This window comes from Periplaneta americana, chromosome 6, assembly GCF_040183065.1.
Source record: "Periplaneta americana isolate PAMFEO1 chromosome 6, P.americana_PAMFEO1_priV1, whole genome shotgun sequence".
Taxonomy (NCBI): domain Eukaryota; kingdom Metazoa; phylum Arthropoda; class Insecta; order Blattodea; family Blattidae; genus Periplaneta; species Periplaneta americana.
Window position 1 is genome coordinate 11,870,211 of NC_091122.1, and position 19,529 is coordinate 11,889,739.

Below are 19,529 nucleotides of genomic sequence, written 5' to 3' on the forward strand. Positions count from 1 at the left end.
TATTTCTTTTGTAACGACACATTTTTAGGAGTTTCTGTGGTAAAAGAAAAAAGTGGAAGTCTTATATATAGGAATCATAAAGGTCGAAAGGATAATGGAAGCAGGGCTCACACGATTTCATAGCCTGAGATAGAATTTTTATTACCTATGGTTAGTCATTTTGGAGAATTTGCGTGTTTATTCAGAACATAAATCATGTCTCTCACTGCTAGCTGCTATCCTTGTTGTAGAAGAAGCAAATAAATAAGTAAGTAAATTTTATCATTTTTAGTTTCGTCTCTCAATTTCTTCATTTATAGTCTACATATTTTCTGCTTGCATTTAACTTATTGATCTTTCTAAACGTCTTTATATTGCTGTTACTAGTATTTCACTTCTAAGACGAATCTCGGAATTTCTTCCTTTTTTATGCTGTTATGTCCATACTGTGACTCTTCTTTGCTGAGTCAATGAAATTGAACATTTTGGCCTTAGGTTCTTCTCACGAGGTCACACACACACACAAAAAAAAATAAGGTTGAGGCACAGGAGTAAAAAAAATAGGAGTAGGATGACTTTTTCACAGATATTACTTGCTACCAGTCATCTTCATGTCATTTGTTTTCGAACATCAGCATCTTGGGATCGAGATTTCCTTAATCTTATTGTTAGTATATAAAATAATAAACAGTACAACCAGCTGCTACTTAAAACATTAACTTTAATACTGTGAAATCTCTAGTTAGCTCTTCAGTCATTTATACAGTTCAGCATGTTACGTCATACAGTGATCTAAAACTTCTCTGGCCAGATTACATACATACTAGTACAAGTTGTGTTCAGAAATTGGTAAAGTCTGCACATGTATCTTGAGAATGCTCCTTTGTGCATGCACAATGATTTCTTGTGTCCAATGGCCGCCAGAGAAACCAACTGACAGAGATTATGTTTATACAATATTCTTTCTTCTGCGTTAAACATGTTTAACACAAGTGTACAGCCCATAAACTGTTGTAATTCGTTTTCTGAATTCTTGGAATGTGCATCTAGGAGAAATTCACCACCAGGTATGACATTAATTGTGGTGAAAATGCGAGGACTGATGATATGGTTAGGAAATTGGTTTGGAGTATACAATGGACGACAGAAGAAGAAAGATGAGGGGCGCAAACTGGGAGACCATATTTGATGAGTAACAGTGTTCGAACTGATAAAAATGCAGAGGGGGCAAATTTCTCGTTCACATACTAATTTCTTTTTTTTTTTAGTATTATATCAATTCTGTGGTGTTCGGGTAAAGGGCTATGTCATTTTTTTGTCCAGGTGGAATTTTGTTCCCCAGATGAACACACAAGTTAAATTATACAAGTGGGTGTGCAAAAATCAAAGAATACAAGCAGTTGATGTGTTTTATTTGTGTAGAAAATTATTTGTAATAAGGGTTCAAAGTTTAATTTTCATTTATCTCCGAACTCATTTTTACGACTTATCTCCCTTTACCCAAACACCACAGAATTATTATAATATATTCGTTTTTAAAGTTTCTTATAAGTTATTATTATTATTATTATTATTATTATTATTATTACTGTTAACGTTCACTTCTATTATTACTGCAGTAGGCCTACCTTACATAGAATTTAAATTTCTGGTACCATGATGACTTTTCCTATCCAACCTTATGAGTTAATAGGTACCAGATAATTTACAAATCGATTATGAAAATGGTCCGCACCTGTGGAGTAACGGTTAGCGCATCTAGCCGCGAAACCAGGTGGCTCGGGTTCGATTCCCGGTTGGCACAAGTTACCTGGTTGAGGTTTTTTCCGGGGTTTTCCCTCAACCCAATATGAGCAAATGCTGGGTAACTTTCCGTGTTGGACCCCGGACTCATTTCACCGGCATTATCATCTTCACTTCATTCAGACACTATATAACCTAAGATGTTGATAAAGCGTCGTAAAATAACCTACTAACCAACCAACTTTATGAAAATAGCAAATGCAACAAACGTTTATGAAAACAACAAATATATAGTATTTCTGACGTAGCTCTAAGAAAAACGAAAGACACAGCCTAAAAAATTAAATTAAACTACTATTTATTTAACGACATTCGCAACTGCAGAGATTATATCAGCGTCACTGATGTGCCGGAATTTTGTCCCGCAGGAGTTCTTTTACATGCCAGTAAATCTACTGACATGAGCGTCGCATCTAAACACACTTAAATGGCATACACCTGGGCTGGGATCGAACCCGCAACCTCCAGCATAGAAGGCCAGTGCTATACCAACTATGCTACCAAGGCCCACTCACAGTCTAAAATGTTTTTATGTTTTAATATACAGGGTCTTTCATAAGTAACTGATTACTCAAACAATTGACTACTTTTACGATTCTTGGCAGTGTTGTACATCTCTGCTAGAGAGAACCTTTCCTGGTGCCTTACACTCGATTTGGTTACGCGTCTGCCCACCAGAAATCGATCTAGTCACAAACATGTCCACCAAAAAGCGCAATTTCTATTCTATGACTACAGAAACAATTTTCCAGCAAGATGAGGTTCCTCCCCACTATGCAAGGGATGTTCGAAGCGTTTCCTGATAGATCGATCGCGCAGGTCTAATTGCTTGGCCGCCACGATCTCCAGACTTAAGTCCCCTGAATTTATTCTTATGGGAATTTGTTCAGAATCGTGTGATTACAGATAAACCTCGCACCATCCTCCCAGAATTGGTTGAAAGGATTGTGCCCACGATACTGACGAAATGATCTTGTGAGTGCATGAGGAGATGGCCCACCACTTGCATTTTGCATTCTTGAGAGTGGCAGACATGTTGACAGTTGTCTGCCATATTTAGTGTAAGTGTAAGTTCATTGCAATTTATTATAATTTGTGCTTTTTTTACACTAATCCTAAGTTTTAAATTTCATAGCTATAGTTTCATTCATCTCTGTATAGAAAAGTGGAGACTTCTGGTGGGCAAACGTGTAATCAAATCGAGTGTACGGCACTTGGAAAGGTTCTTACTGGCATAGAAGTACAACACAGCCAAAAATCATGAAAATTAATGAATATTTCGAGTGATCAATTACCTATGAAAGACCTTGTACTATTGTTATATTAAAGAATAACTTCTTTTAATGTTGAAATCCAGATGGTATTTATGAATGGCATTCAGAATAAGCTCACTATAGCAAACCCACTCTAGAGGAGAAAATGTTTTGACCACTGCACAGAAAATGAAAGTAAATTTTCTGAAATGCAATTTCAGGAAAAATATCACTGTTCAGGCCGGTATAGTTCTAATAATATCAAAAATATATTTAGAGAGGGAAAGTTTCTTTCCCTGGTTGGGAATGAACATAAAAATACAGAAATTTGGAAAAAAAATCCAAAAGGACAGAAATTCCCGGCTTCTTCCCCTTCAATTCGAACACTGGGCATAGCCTATTGAGTTTTAACACTGTTTTTTGAATGACAATACAAGACTACATGCAGCAGACAAGACACAGGAGGTGTTGGACTCATTTCCCTGAGAGCAATTTAACCAAACTCCCTACAGTCCAGATTTAGCAATGAGCTATTTGCATCTTTTTCTGCAGTCCAAGAAATTTCTTCACAATCAGAGGTACGAAGTAATGATAAGCTAAAAGAGAGCATCCAGAACTGGCTCGTGTCACAGGCAGCTGAATTCCATCAAGATGGTATCTTGGAAGTTGTGTCCCAATATGATAATTCCTCAATGCACAGGATAATTATGTAGAATTTGAAGCAATCCCCGAATTTCTTTCGTCTGTTTATTACAACAGCCACAAGGAGTTCACTTTCTGGACGCACTTCATACTTTCATAATTTTACATTGTTCGTAGTTCGTAGATTCTCCTCTTTCTCTCACCGTTACACTTTCTCCAGTACAGCACACCTGCCATCGAGCACCAGTGGTGAAGATAATGGTTTAAAGCTGGAAAATATTAAATATATTCATTACGCCAATCCTACATCAAGAACCAGGATAAAAACAGAAATATTTACCACTAAATAGAAGCAGAAAAAAATAACAGCTTTCTTTAAGCATGTTCCTAATTGTGAGTATTGCATGTATTTTAATTATGTACATTGTAGTGTTTTGGGAAGAATGGAGTGTGTGAAATGGACAGACAGAACAAGAACTGAAGGTGTGTTGGAAAGAATAATGCTGAAACTGATCAGAAAAACAAAAAGAAATTGGTTGGATCACTGGCTAAGAAGAAATTGCCTACTGAAGGAAGCACTGCAAGGAATGGTGAACGGGAGAAAATTTCAGTGCAGAAGATATCAGATGATAGACAACATTAAGATATATGGATCGTATGTTGAGACTATTAGGAAGGCGAGAAATAAGAAAGATGCTGGGTTTGCAGTGAAATACCTGCTCCTGGGCAGAAAACTATGAATGAATAAATAGTATTAAATTTGACTATGTATTTCACTGTTCTATACAATCAAGTGCAGTATTTTTTATTTTTTAAATAATGAAAAGGCAAGAATGGTGTAAAGTGTTTAGAAATGTTACAGCAACTGTAGAGCTATATAAAATCTCAAATTAAATTATAATATTGTATAAGATATGGAATACTGTGAATGAATTCCTTCCTTTAATTTTATTTATTGTACTTATTTTTTATCGCAACAGTCTTTTATACATCTTGATTACACAACTTTTAACACTGTATCACTTCGGAATATGTATTATATGACTTTCTTGTGTTAAATTCTATTGTTTCGACCTATTATGGGTCGTCCTCAGAACTGGTCGTTGTTGGTCTTGGTGCCTCTTGTTTTGTTTCCTGTGAGGGTGTGTTCGTGTGGTGTAATGTAGAGTCAAAGAGTGTGTGTGTTCTGAATTTGAGATGTGTGTTGAGAAGTTCATTTCTGTATACAGACACACAAAAACACACAGGCTTGCCCAACACAAATTATAAACCAGGGTTACATTGAGGCTCGAACCTGGGTACACGGTATTATAAGTCTAGTGCTCCAGTCACTAGACCACCATGGCAGCTGAAAAAATAAATATATCTCCCAGACAGCTGAACAGAAACAGGCGATATTTATCACTGATGGTAAAACGAAAGAAGAAGATTTAGAAGAAAATATTCTGAACTTTTATTACCAGTGCATTTTATGTCTCGAACTATGGAAGGGGAGTTTTTGGGGTGCTGAGCAGTTTCGCTGGACTGAAGTACATTCAGGTTATAAATCACACTGGAACATTGTCGAAAAATCAACAGAGCTCATAAATTCACTTGCTTCTAACCCTAATGCTGTCATCAACATTGATAAGGTCGTCACTGTTAGCCTTTTGCTTAAAAAGTAGTAGGGAAGGTGGAAGAAAAAGAAAAGATATACGAAACACAGAACTGAACGTTGTAAACAGAGTGCTGCATTGGAGTTAAATCGCTCGCTTGAACTCGGTCGAGTGTCGCACCCTCGAGTGAGATACGATCGGTCGTGATACGCTCGTAATAAATAGAAGCACAGTACAAGGTCATCTCACCGACATGTCTTATCTTGTAGGGAAGGCGACAGATAAGATACACATATGTTTTGCTCACACGGTAAAAATAAGGCTTTATTTTCTGCGTTTATGACAAACGTCTAATGGAACAGTCAATGGAACGTACCAAAACAGGAACATGAAGTTATAAATAAAATAGTATGAAAACTTCGATCTTCAGTTATTATTGCTAATTAATAATTATTCAATGTTTGATTTACCACATATATAATGTGATAGGTCCATACATAGTGTTCCGCCTATATACTGCGACAATGTAGAAACGTTTTACAAAATATTATTGATATAGCAGTAGATTAATAACAATATTAGTACAGAGATAACGTCACAGAAAATATAATAAAACGAATAATCATGCTCCACAACTGTTACAGACGTAAAGAGTGATACACTAATTATTAGAAACTTGATACAGTTCTTGCATTATCGTGATTGTGTTCTCCGTTTATAATAATTACATTTACATCCAATAACATCTATCAGATGTGGCAAAAACAAAATCACTCCTGTGTGGACAAAAAAAAAACAATTACCTACAACATTTATATTACATTTTAAAGCAAGTTTTGTAGTTGTGCTATGGAGAGATTAGTTAAACACTGCAAAGTTTTGAAATGATAAACATCTATGAAGTTACTACACAGTTCATCACTGTAACAAGAACGAATGTCTAACGCTCGGCTTATAGCGTTCGAGGATTTATCGCTCGTGACAATTTTACCCATCATGCATGTGCGCTACCTATCGGATAATGCTATGACTACTTGGCGCTCGAGCGAAAACGTCCGATACAGACGTGTACGTGCTGAAGTATTCAACAAATAAAAAAAAGTGAAATGAAACATAATAATTTTGAGAGAGTTTCAGAATTTGTGTGCTATGGAAAAGAAGACGTGAGCGATGGATAGTGTGTGGTGCAGGCAGTGACACTGTCTTTAACTGGATACAGGGAGTCATTCACCTGAACTGTGCCGTCACTGGACGTTGGCCTGAATCCAGTCGAGGTACTTGGCCACGTCAGTGAACACTATGTAGCTCTCTGTGTCGCACATGTGTTGGTTCTGCTTCTTCGGCTTGCTGAGGGACACGATGCCTCGGATGGACCACCGCACTGGACCACCTGCCTGCTTCTTGGAGAACACCATGCCGCCCCCACTGTCGCCATTACAGACGCTGGTGCCTGACAGAACACACGTGAAGTATTTTACTGGCTATGAAAGGGGATAGTGACTAGAAAAAGAAGAGGAGAAACGTGAGAAAAGAATGAAAGAAAATGAAGAAAGAAAATGGCAAAATGAAGACGTAGAGGAAGACTACGAAGTAAAACATGAAGAAAAAAGAGGAAAATGAATAGGAAGACAAAGGACAGTGTGCAGAAGAGAATCATAAAGGAGAGCAGGAAGAGGAAAAGAGAAAGATGTAGAGAATGGTGGATAAATAAGTGAAAAGTGGAAGACAGAGAACAAAGAGGAAAATGGGAACAAAAAATTCAAAAGAGAAGAAGAGAACTACAAATATGAAGAGGGAAAGGCAAACAGAATGGGACAGAAGGTGGAGATGGAGGGGAAAATGAATTGCAAGTAGAAGAAGAAAATTAATTTTAGAATTTTCATTTTCGTTGTATTTATTGAATTCCATAGATTTATTTTTATTTTACTTGGTTATTTAACGACGCTGTATCAAATACGTGGTTATTTAACGTCAATGGGATTGGCGATAGTGAGATGATATTTGGCAAGATGAGGCCGAGGATTCGCCATAGATTACCTGGCATTTGCCTTATGGTTGGAAAAAACCTCGGGAAAAACCCAACCAGGTAATCAGCCCAAGCGGGAATCGAACCCGTGCCTGGACGCAACTCCGGATCGACAGACAAGCGCCTTAGCCGACTGAACTATGCCGGTGGCTGAATCCATAGATCTTTCATCAACATTGTAACTATTAGATGCAACTGTTGTGATAACAGGCAACTTTGGTAGGTCAAGAGAAGAAAGGAATATACGAACCTTGTTTGCCATATCCTGCACACGAGTTTCAAATTCGTCTATCTGATTCGAAAGTCATTGGATTATTATTTGAGGCTAAAGGTTTAGTTTGAAAATTTACTATGCATCAGTGCTCTAAAATCATTATAACTTACAACTTTCGAAACTGATCAATTTGTACTCCAACTTGTCAGACAGGACTTAACTCTGAAGCTTGCACCGAAAGACAAACATGGTCCAGTTATGATCTCTCCTAGAAGTTAAAACTTCGCATTCGAAGATAAGGGAGTCTGTTTCTTTTTACCCATTACGTAAACATCTGAGTGGACGTGATGTATTCTTGCACTCACCATTTAGAAATCCGGCGCAGTATGTCTTGTCAGAGGTGAACTGTGGGTAGAAATCCCGGTCACTGAACAAGCAGACATCTTGTGCCACGATCGGCATCTTCGCCATCTTCAACTCCTCTGTTACTTTCCCTGTTTCATCGTATCCCCAGCCTGCAACCTATGTAACAGGAGATGTGACAACACAGCTTGATAATTATTGCATTTGAGAAGTCTGGGATATAATAATAATAATAATAATAATAATAATAATAATAATAATAATAATAATCCGTGGCGCTACAGCCCGTGAAGGGCCTAGACAGACCAGCTGGCTGCTGGCCTCACGCCCACATGCCGAAGCAGAGGTGGACGATCATCCAACCAGAATGGAGGTATCGTGTGGTTAGCACGATGATCCCCCCAGTCGTTATAGCTGGCATTCGCAACCAGATTTCGCTACCTACCGTAGCTCCTCAAGTAAATCACGATACTGGGTGGGCACCGGTCCCATACACTGGCCAGAATTTCATGAGAAAATTTCGTCCCCTGGTCTGGGAAATGAACTGTCTTAATAAATACGTATAATGAACTTAACATATTGGAATTCTATTATTTCCGTCATTAAATGAGGTTAAAGGGGCTCAATGACAAAATTTCTCGTGGATATGGATCTGATACGAGAAACAAGATAAACTGGAACTCCTGTCTATCTTCAGTACTTTCTGAAAATTCATAGTGACAGTGCCAGAGTGCCCTAACATTCGTAGACTAGGGTGACCAGATTTTCAAAATAAAAAACAGGACACTTATATGAATCCATACTGATATATTATCTAAACATCCATTATTACTTGTGTTTATATTATGTCAGTGAGCAAACAAATGAACAATCTGATGTTATTGTTGCCTGATAGCGTCATAAATGAATTACCTGTAGTAGTCTGTTAATTATTTATTATTTTATTCATTTATTTATGTACTTCCATCAGTTTTATCAGATTACCAGGAAACAATCGGCATTCATACAGTCGTCTCTGTAGATTGAAAATTCAAAAAAGTTTCATATCCATGGTTCAAGAATTAAAACAGAAAATCAATATCCCGAATTGAAAAGAAAACTTACAAATTAAACCAAACCCTTTGACTCTATTAAATATGTTGTTGTTGTTTTCTAATGCCAGGCGTTTGACGATAAAGTCATTTGACCTCTTGCACTGCAATATTTTTCAAAGATATTATCATGGTCATATTATCATTATTAAATATAGAATATAATCTAAATTTAACAGAAGAAATACTGAAATCAGAAGTAAACACTGAAATAATGAAACATTTGTCTTTAGAGACAATTAATATTACACATCTTGATTACACAATCAATTAATATTAGGTACCCTCCACAAAACTGGCTTCATTTATACACTGACGGATCCTTGATCTCCAGAGAACAAGGTGCCGGTGCAGGTGTTACGTGCTGTCTCTTCTCACTTTATAGATCTCTTGGATATGGAACAACAAGCTTTGATGGAGAAATCATTGCAATAAGTGAAAGTCTCAGGAATCTTCTCTGCCACATCAATAAATTGAAAAATGCAGTTACATTGTCAGACTCCAAAGCAGCTATTCTATCAATCGTCTCTAAACACACACCTTCATCTCAAACAGCAGAAATAACTAAAATGCTCTCTCAATTAATATCACTCAATAAAAGAATTGTATTCCAATGGATACCATCCCACTGTGGAATCCTGGGAAACGAGAATGCGGATGCTTTAGCAAAGAAGGGCAGCACTGCTACTTACAGACCTGTTACTAAATCTACGTATTACTCTGTGAAGAGATTTATTAAATCTACATACTTAGACTTCAACACACAAAATTTGATAACACAATCTCAAGGGAAAAAACGGAACTCTCTGCATCATAATCCACAGTTAATTCTCGATTTACCACGAAAATCGTCTGTAGCTCCATTTAGATTGGCAACAGGCCATGATTGTTTGGCCAAGCACTTGCATAGAATTGGAATATATCAGTCCCCTAACTGCCCATTGTGCAACTCAGACCAAGAAATGGATTCGGAACACCTCAAAATCTGTGCTTCAGTGGTTGGCCATGATAATATCTTTGAAAAATATTGGAGTGCAAGAGGTCAAATGACTTTATTGTCAAACGCCTGGCATTAGAAAACAACAACAACATTAATACATGTATTTGCACATCTGTAGGGAAAAGTAGATATGTTCGCCTTATTTTAAGTGATATCATGACAGCATTTCCCTGAAGAGGATGAAATCAAAAGATTTTAAGAAGATATATTTTCCTGGCCTAGTCATAACAGAGATGACGCAGCTCAGAGGATGTAGTGTGGGACTTCAACAAGATATCTGTGTTTTCACTTTAAAACTTTTTATAATTTTCCTTTTCATTTTGTAATATGAAGGACGAATGTCGGTACCTATACCATTCACACATCCCACACCGTGGCATCTCGGTCTAAGGCATCCTACCTAGGACTCGCATTTCGGAATGCGCGCTGGTTTGAGTCCTCATGGGGGAAGAAATTTTCTCATGAAATTTCGGCCAGTGTATGGGACCGGTGCACAACCAGCATCGCGATGCACTTGGGGAGCTACGATAGGTAGCGAAATCCGGTTGCAAATGCCAGCTATAACAGCTGGGGGGATGATCGTGTTAACCACACTATACCTCCATTCTGGTTGGATGATCGTCCACCTCTGCTTCGGCATGTGGGCGTGAGACCAGAATCTGGTTGGTCGGTCTAGGCCCTTCACGGGCTGTAGCACCACGGATAATTATTATATTATACTATTCACACCCTGTATAGATGGAGAGTGAGGAACAAAGAAAGAAATGCCACATGGGGTACTGACCGTGCCCTGCTGGTTGACAACGTTGGCCAGGGCGGCCTGCTGGCTGTCCCACAGGCATATGGGGCGCACGTACTTGGTGAACTGGACGGGGCTGGTCAGGATCAGCAGTGCCAGGTCTGAGCGGTAGTTGGACGAGTTGTAATCGGGGTGCAGCAGCACCTTCAACACCTGCACAGCAAATATTTAAACAATGGCAGGAGGGATATGAATCTTATGTCACCGGGGAATGAATCAAAGACTATGGAATGATATCTTTCAAAAGTTAAATGGTTAGCAGAGTCTGTATTAAAAATGTCTAATGTAACTTACTCCCAGTGGCGTAGCGTCAATGTAAGCTAAAAAGCTCAGCTGCCCAAGTTAATAACTCCATAATAAACTGCAGTTTATGAATATAATTATTTATTACTTTTAATACAATTTATAAGTATGCCTTAAATGTTGTGATGCGGCAGTTCAGGATGATTTGTGATGCAGCAGTAAACATGAAGCCTGCACACACCAGCTTTCAATCCCCTCCACAGACTCGTTTCTTTCACACATTCTTCTATGTAACGCACTCGCAGATTGTCCATCCTTTTCTAACTAAACTACCCTGGTTGCAAGGCTCGCAAGAAGCTAGCTTTAGCATTGCAAAGAATTAGCTTCCGAGTTATCACTTTCGTGATTTGTGTTCAGTTGAAGTGTTAGTGTGCATTGTAGCTGATAATAAATAATGACTGAAATAACAGTTCCTGACACTAATTTATGTACCGTAGTCAAAAATAATCTTCCGATAAAGATTTTAACGTTGATTTTTTTACTTGATTATTTGACGATGATGTATCAACTACGAGGATATTTAGCGTCGATGGGATTGGTGATAGCAAGATGGTATTTGATGAGATAAGGCCCGAGGATTCGCCATAGATTACCTGACATTTGCCTTACGTTTGGGGAAAACCTCGGAAGAAACCAAACCAGGTAATCAGCCCAAGCAGGAATCGAACCCGCGCCCGAACGCAACTCCGGATCGGCAGGCAAGCGCCTTAGCTGACAGAGCTACGCCGGTGGCTTTTAACGTTGATTGATGTAATTTTACTAACACTGTATCTATTGACCGTTAATATTGTGGTTTTTCTAAATATGACAGGGAGTGAGCTAATGTTAAATTATACGTATTGTATGTGTCTATAGAGATATGTGTAAACCATGCAATCATATTTTACTATGTACCATTTGAGGTCATGCCTTATTGGTGTTACTTATGAGGTTCCAACCAATCTTCGACTGCTGACTTGACATCGACTACTATTTATTTTAAGACGCAATCCGTTTCCTCATACATGAAAGACACTTGAGCTAGCTTCCCCTGCTCAAAATTTCATGTTACACCACTGCTTACTCCACGTCTCAGTTATTTACTCTTTTATTTACACACTGATTCACTGACTGATTAACAGGCAGCCAGAGAGATGTGAAGGAAATACAGAAGTCATGTCATGTAAGGTGAGGTACAGAGAGACAGACAGACAGGCAGGCAGATATTTGTTCGATTGGTCAGTCAGTCATAGTGAAGAAAATGTTCTCGTTATGCAATTTTTTATCTTATTAATTGTGCTAACAAACGATTAGGGAAAACACGGGAATTTTATTTGAAGCAAGTAAAGAGATAGGTTTGGAAGTAAATCCCGAAAAGACAAAGTATATGATTATGTCTCGTGACGAGAATATTGTACGAAATGGAAATATAAAAATTGGAGATTTAACTTTTGAAGAGGTGGAAAAATTCAATTACCTGGGAGCAACAGTAACAAATATAAATGATACTCGGGAGGAAATTAAACACAGAATAAATATGGGAAATGCCTATTATTATTCAGTTGAGAAGCTTTTGTCATCTAGTCTGCTGTCAAAAAATCTGAATGTTAGAATTTATAAAACAGTTATATTACCGGTTGTTCTGTATGGTTGTGAAACTTGGACTCTGACTTTGAGAAAGGAACATAGATTAAGGGTGTTTGAGAATAAGGTGCTTAGGAAAATATTTGGGGCTAAGTGGAATGAAGTTACAGGAGAATGGAGAAAGTTACACAACACAGAACTGCACGCACTGTATTCATCATCTGACATAATTACGAACATAAAATGCAGACGTTTGAGATGGGCAGGGCATGTAGCACATATGGGCGAATCCAGAAATGCATATATAGTATTAGTTGGGAGGCCGGCGGGAAAAAGACCTTTGGGGAGGCCGAGACGTAGATGGGAAGATATTAAAATGAATTTGAGGGAGGTGGGATATGATGATAGAGACTGGATTAATCTTGCTCAGGATAGGGACCAATGGCAGACTTATGTGAGGGCGGCAATGAACCTCCGGATTCCTTAAAAGCCAGTAAGTAAGTATTATTATTATTATTATTATTATTACTATTATTATTATTATTATTATTATTATTATTATTATTATTATTATTATTATTATTATTATTATTTCTTTTGATAGACTGGCAGGGTTTAACATCCCCTTTAAAATTATGTGTCTGAAGATAGGGGATGCAATTTGAAATTAAAAAGTTAGGATGGTTAGGTGTAAAGGGGTGGAACAGGAAATTCAATCAGCAGTGGATTTGAACTTCACCCTCAAAAATTAATTCGACGTGTTTTTCCTCAAAATCGTGTCCTCTATACATCTAAAATTAGTCAAGGTGGGTAGTTTTGAAATGAACACAAGGTAAGTCCGAGGACAGGTTGGAACCTCAAGGTACAATATAATTCATATGTAATAAATAATTCATAATTTTATTATTATGAAAGAAAATCTCCCTTATTAAGGTTTTTTTAGCCTCTTAATTTTTCTATATTTTGATTATTGTATGGATATAATTTTAAATTTTCCTGAAAATTTTTCCGTTATTAAGCAACTTTTCTAGCTTTTTAATTTTACTTAGTTTTATAAAACTGTAGACCTACTGATGTAGTTGTACGTTTTCCTGAAAAATTTTCCCTTATTAACAGGGGCGGCTTTCGAAGAGGGGCTGCGGAACTGCAGAACCCCCAGACATTTGTGGCTCTTGTCTCGTTTTATGTTGTGAAAAACATTTATTATACAGTCTCTATTTAGCGGCTCGAATTTTTTAAAAAAATTTCGCTCTCAATGACATGCACGCAATCGTTAGTGAAGTCACTTCCTCCCCTGGTGCTGCCAGAGCGAAACCAGAGACAAAGCCTATAGGGTGAAGCCACTTCCTCCCCTGGAGCTGCCAGTCTCGTCTCGGATGCTTTGCGCGTTAGTTTTACCCCTCCTCCCTGCTGCCCCTTGCCGTGAATCCAGAGTTTCCAGGCGCTGCAAAATTTGCAGCAGTTTGTCAGTAGCGCGCATTTTAAATACATTTTCTTTAATGTTGTGAGTATAACAAGTGCAACAATGTTTAATTCTGTACAATATTTAGAGTCTATTCAGTTCAGTACCTTAACAATTCAGGAGAAATGTGAAATTAAGTGCCCATCAGTTGAATCTCACAATGGAAAGAGCCACTAAACAAAATACAAAGGCTCGCATATTTTTTGCTGATTTATCCAGTATCCCTGCTTTCTTCTCTCGATCTCCACACAGTCTGTATTAGATTAATGTGTTTGAAAGACAATTCCATCAGCTGGGGCAACAAGATGGATCTAAAATAAGAACAGTAAATATTGTTCATGAGAAGAAGGAGCCATTGCTAGAATGTTTTCAAACCATAATGGAATCTGAATCATCTAACATCACAATAAATGAGACAAGCGCCCTGGTGCGTACTCTTGAAGATCCTGAATTCAATTTCTGGCTCAGTTATTTTTTTCATTTATTGATGTATCATGTAGATATATTATACAACCAACTACAACATCGCCAGTTAGATATTTCTAAGGTTCAAATCTGCGTATAAAAAATTAAATTATGGTTTATTTAACGACACTCGCAACTGCAGGGGTTATATCAGCGTCGCCGGTGTGCAGGAATTTTGTCTGCAGGATTCTTTTAAATGCCAGTAAATCTACTAACATGAGCCTGTCTCATTTAAACACAACTTACAAGATAAGGCGCATGGAACTAATCTTTAAATAAAGTTGCTTGGTTTATTTTTGTATGCAGCCCCCCTTAATTCAATACCCACGAGCCGCCACTGCTTATTAAGCAATTTTTCCCCTTTCTGAAACAAATATGATATGCCGCCATATGCTTTCCGGACATCGACGAATATCGAACTTCACCGTACTCGACAAACTTGAACCAAACATAGACCTGTAATGCACGAAGCTACTGTACAGGTCTTGAGGCTGTAAGCAAGGAGCAAAGAAAGCAACAATTTGGTCAGGTGGAAAATTTACAGGAAAAATTTTAAGGGGACAATTTTTTGGTCGGTCAGTTTGTAAGCCAGCCAATCAAGTTAGGTCTATTAGACTCAGCTCGCTCACCTGTTTGACTTGCACGCCACCTTCACTCCACTGGTTCAGGTGGTACTTCCCCAGGTAGACGAACAAAATCTCGGGGTCTACTGGTCGAACCACGCTTGAGCCTTTGCTTGCACAGTGGGCCGCTGAAAATGAACAAGAATGCCAGTCCTTAACATGTGTACACAAAACTGAAAGACACTTTCAGCATGCAGGTTTTGGGCACATGTACAATAGGGTGGAGTGAAAAGTATAGGGAAAATTTTTTTTGTTGAATTTAAAATCGGCAGGGTGTGCAAAATTTGTGTATTGATATAGCTATTATTCATTGAAAATCTCAAGTTTCTATCTCAATTCTTTGATGCGCCCCAAGCGCTGTGAAGTACGGAACAAATATCGGAACATCAAACGGTTAAACATTTTTTATAATAATCTACAAATTACTATTTCAAAGTATATTTCAAGTCATTTTAAACATCTAGCACATACATTTCACTTACAAATACTAATTTCGGTAATTACTGCTAAAATGCCCACTTTTCAAAAAATAATAATAATAATTCAATTTTAATGAAATAATTATTTACTTATGACAGCCCTTGGACAAACATGCATATTACAAATGAATAAGTGAATACATTATACCATATTTAGTTAGTGATACAAATTTGTATAATGTTTGCAACTTATTTTCCAAATTTCAAGGAGTATATTCAGACTTTGTATTGAATGATTTCATTAGACACCTTGATTGTAATTCTGCAAGAACAAAACCATGTCGACTGTCTTCCCCACAAACACTTTTGGATGTTTCTGTTATAGGGTGAACATAAATCTCAATCACTCGAGTGTGACATGGAACTTTGAGTATGTCAATGTTCATCTCCTGTCATGAATGAATTACAACTAATATTTCTTCTTCTTATCTACATTCTTTGTTCTGATGGTTCGTGTCTCTGTGTTTCTTGCCAGTGAATGAGTTCGGCGTAATACTTAGCTTAAAAATTCACTTCTGGAACACGGAACATTCTTACCCTTGTAAAAGATTTCGAAGAATGTCTTGCTGCTATAATTCTTCTGAGTGCTAGCTGCTGAATGTCTCTTCTCTCATCAGTTATCATCGATAAAATAATGTTTTAAGAATAAGTAAAGAATCTCTTTCTCTGAATAACTGGATCAATAATGGCCTTTATTTCTTTAGGTAAATATCGAGACAGATTTATCAGTTTCCAGAGGTGACGTAAACATTCTGTTGATTTTGGTTTCATTTTAATAGATTCATTCATTCATTCATTTATTTTATTCCATAGATCTTACATGAGCAATGAAGCTTTAAGATGTGGAACATGTCAACATTTTACAATATTACAATTACAATTTTTACAAAGTTTTATAGTTTTACAATTTAGTAATTTTCTAAAATTTTTACAATGTTGTACAATTTTTTTTTTTTTTTTTTTTTTACATTTTGGCGAGATGTAGTGAGATGAAATGAGGTCCGAGGATTCGCCAAAATATTACCCGGCATTTGCCTTTTCGGTGGGGGAAACCTCGGAAAAACCCAACCAGGTAATCAAATCAAAGGGGGTAATCAATCAAAGGTGTTGATGCAAAGGACTCGCCATAGACCATCCGGCTTCAGTCCCACGGCTGTGGAAAACCTCGGAAGAAACCAAAGTCCAAAGGGGGATCCAACCCAAGCCCGAACGCAGCTCCGGAACAGCAGCCCAGCGAGTCTGCCGACTGAGCTACATCGATGGCTCTACTAAAAGTATACAATACATAGCCAATCAGATTATTAAATTTACAAACGCAAACGATCATTCATAAGTTGAGCTATATTATAATACAAAACAATTTAATTAAATTTAAGGTATAAACAATTCAACCAGTTGTGATATACAGAAATTGATAATACATATCATGCAAACTACTTCAAATTACAAACACAAACAATTTATCAGTAGAGCTATATAGATTACTATTCAATTTAAAGCATATACAATTCATCGGCCAAAACTATACAAATATATACAATACAAAGTAGCATACTTTCATTAAGCTATACAAATTTGTGTAATTAATATCAAGTAGATTAATTCAATTTATAATCATAAACAATTCATCAGTTGAGCTATACATATTACCATTCAATTTACAGTAGGTCTATATACAATTCATCAGTAGAGCTACACAGACTAGTAATCATTTTAAGAACATATACAATTCATCAGCCAAACTATACAAACATATACAATCAAATTAGTTCAATTTACAAACTTATTTTCGTTAAGCTATACAATTCATATGAAGTAGATTAATTCAATTTATAAGCTTAAACAATTCATCAGTTGACGTATACAGTACATACAATTCATCAGTTATGCTAAACAAAAAATACAATACATAGTAAACAGATTAAGTCAATATAAAAACATATTTTAGTTGAGCTATATAAAATTGTACATGTCATTTAAGTAGAATAATTCAATTCACAAGCATAAACAATTCATCAATTGTGTAGAAGGTATGAGTATGTAGAAATTTGGTTAATTCTTTTCTGAACCTTTTCTCGTTGTTCTTCAAATCTTTAAGATTATTAGGCAGTGCATTGAAGACTGTTATACATGAATAGCGAACTCCTTTTTTAAAACAGCTTAGACTAACAGAGGGTAGATGAAGATCTGATTTATGTCTTGTATTAAAATGATGAATGTCTTGATTAGTACTGAATTTATCTTGGTTCTTAATATACAGCATCATTAGGGAAAGAATGTATTCACAAGGTAAAGTCAAGATTTCTAAGTTTCGGAAAATATTTTTACATGAGGTCCTTTTATGCACACCGGCCATTATTCTTATAGCTTTCTTTTGTAAAACAAAAACGTGTTTAGCTTCAGACGAGTTACCCCAGAATATTAATCCATATTTCATTACAGAGTGAAAATATGCAAAGTATGACATTTTAAGTAAGTTTATATCACCAATAGTAGATAAGGATCTTAATGCATAACAGGCAGAGCTCAATTTACGAGTAATACATTCTATATGCGTTTTCCAGTTCAAGTGATTATCCAATTCTAAACCAAGAAACTTTGTGCTTATAGATTCTTTGAGATGAGTTCCATTTAATCGAATACTGTAGGAAACCTGAGCACTATTGTGTGTACTAAATTTGACTGCACTGGTTTTATCAACATTAAGTGCTAGTTTATTTGCATGGAACCATTCATTCATTAGATTCAGCACTGTATTAGAAAACCAGACTAGTTAATAACCTATGTTGCAAGTATTATGAGTTTCTCAGAAGGTTTTTCTTACTGATATAGAGTCTCAATATCCTGCTTGTGTAGTCAACCATCTGGAATGAAGGATTGGTGCTGGCTTCCTTGGCGATAATTCTGTGGAACAGACATCAGTTGATATAACTTGACATAAATCATTCAGGTATTTCTGATGTGTACTTAGATCAGATATTACTTCTTAAATTATGTGTGGGAAATTCTCTACATTTATACGATTATATTTTATAAGGGGAATATCTTCACATTTCTTTATTGCTTTCCCAATTGGTCCAGGCAGAGACGTTGGGTTTACTGTGTTACCATCCATTCTATGAAATAAATGTCTTAAGGGCAGGTGATTATTATGAAGAAGACAAAAAAACCATTGCAAAGGCCGATTTAGTTCCACTTCCAATAGACGTATGACTCCACCTTTGACTCCAGTATTTACATTTGTTCCATCACATCCTATTACTTTGAGATTTTCTAAGGAAATATTCTGTTTATGGAAAAATTATAAAATCTCTTGTAAGATAACTTTTTATTCACCACTTGGAACTGTAATGTGACCACTGTATCTTGAATCTGGTTCTTGAACAAGTATTTAACGATCTTCCAATTGAGTAGATGCATGGAATTTGTAACCCTTCTTAATTTGAACTGTTTTAAGATCCTTTCTTCCATCGAAGTACAACCCATTAAGAGGGCGGGAATTTTCAGCAAATCTTTCCATAACTTCCTGTCTAAACTCCTTCCTTTCTCTGTGCACTTTACTATGATCGATGACATTATTTGTCTCACCATCATATCCAACACCAATGTCTTGCAAAAGAGCACTAGCAATAGAGGCAGCTGCTCGATGTGAAAGGCCACGCCTTGCCATGTTTGGAAGATGCAATCTCATTTGAGTTTTCTTTATTCTCGTTATTGGTTTAATTCTACTTTTACTTCCTTCCCCATCTTCTAATCCTGAACTTTCAGATGCAATACTTATCGGATATTCTGTTGACACTCACCTCCAGTCTCCTTTATTCCTTCACTTTTCGTTACTCTTTCTTCTTAATATGCCTGGTCATTTTAAG

General features: G+C 36.8%; 1 protein-coding gene across 1 annotated transcript in view; it reads right to left on the reverse strand.

Moving 5' to 3' along the window:
* Positions 1-680: 680 nt before the first annotated feature.
* LOC138702155 (transmembrane protease serine 9-like) overlaps positions 681-19,529 on the reverse strand; it is a 117,701-nt gene continuing 98,852 nt past the window's right edge. The window contains exons 17-21 of the mRNA XM_069829762.1: positions 15,188-15,309; positions 10,751-10,918; positions 7,878-8,034; positions 6,504-6,722; positions 681-3,946 (exon numbers count right to left, since the gene is read on the reverse strand). Coding sequence (XP_069685863.1) covers positions 6,517-6,722; positions 7,878-8,034; positions 10,751-10,918; positions 15,188-15,309 — 653 coding nt within the window. The 3' untranslated portion in view covers positions 681-3,946; positions 6,504-6,516. The remainder of the gene's footprint in view (positions 3,947-6,503; positions 6,723-7,877; positions 8,035-10,750; positions 10,919-15,187; positions 15,310-19,529) is intronic.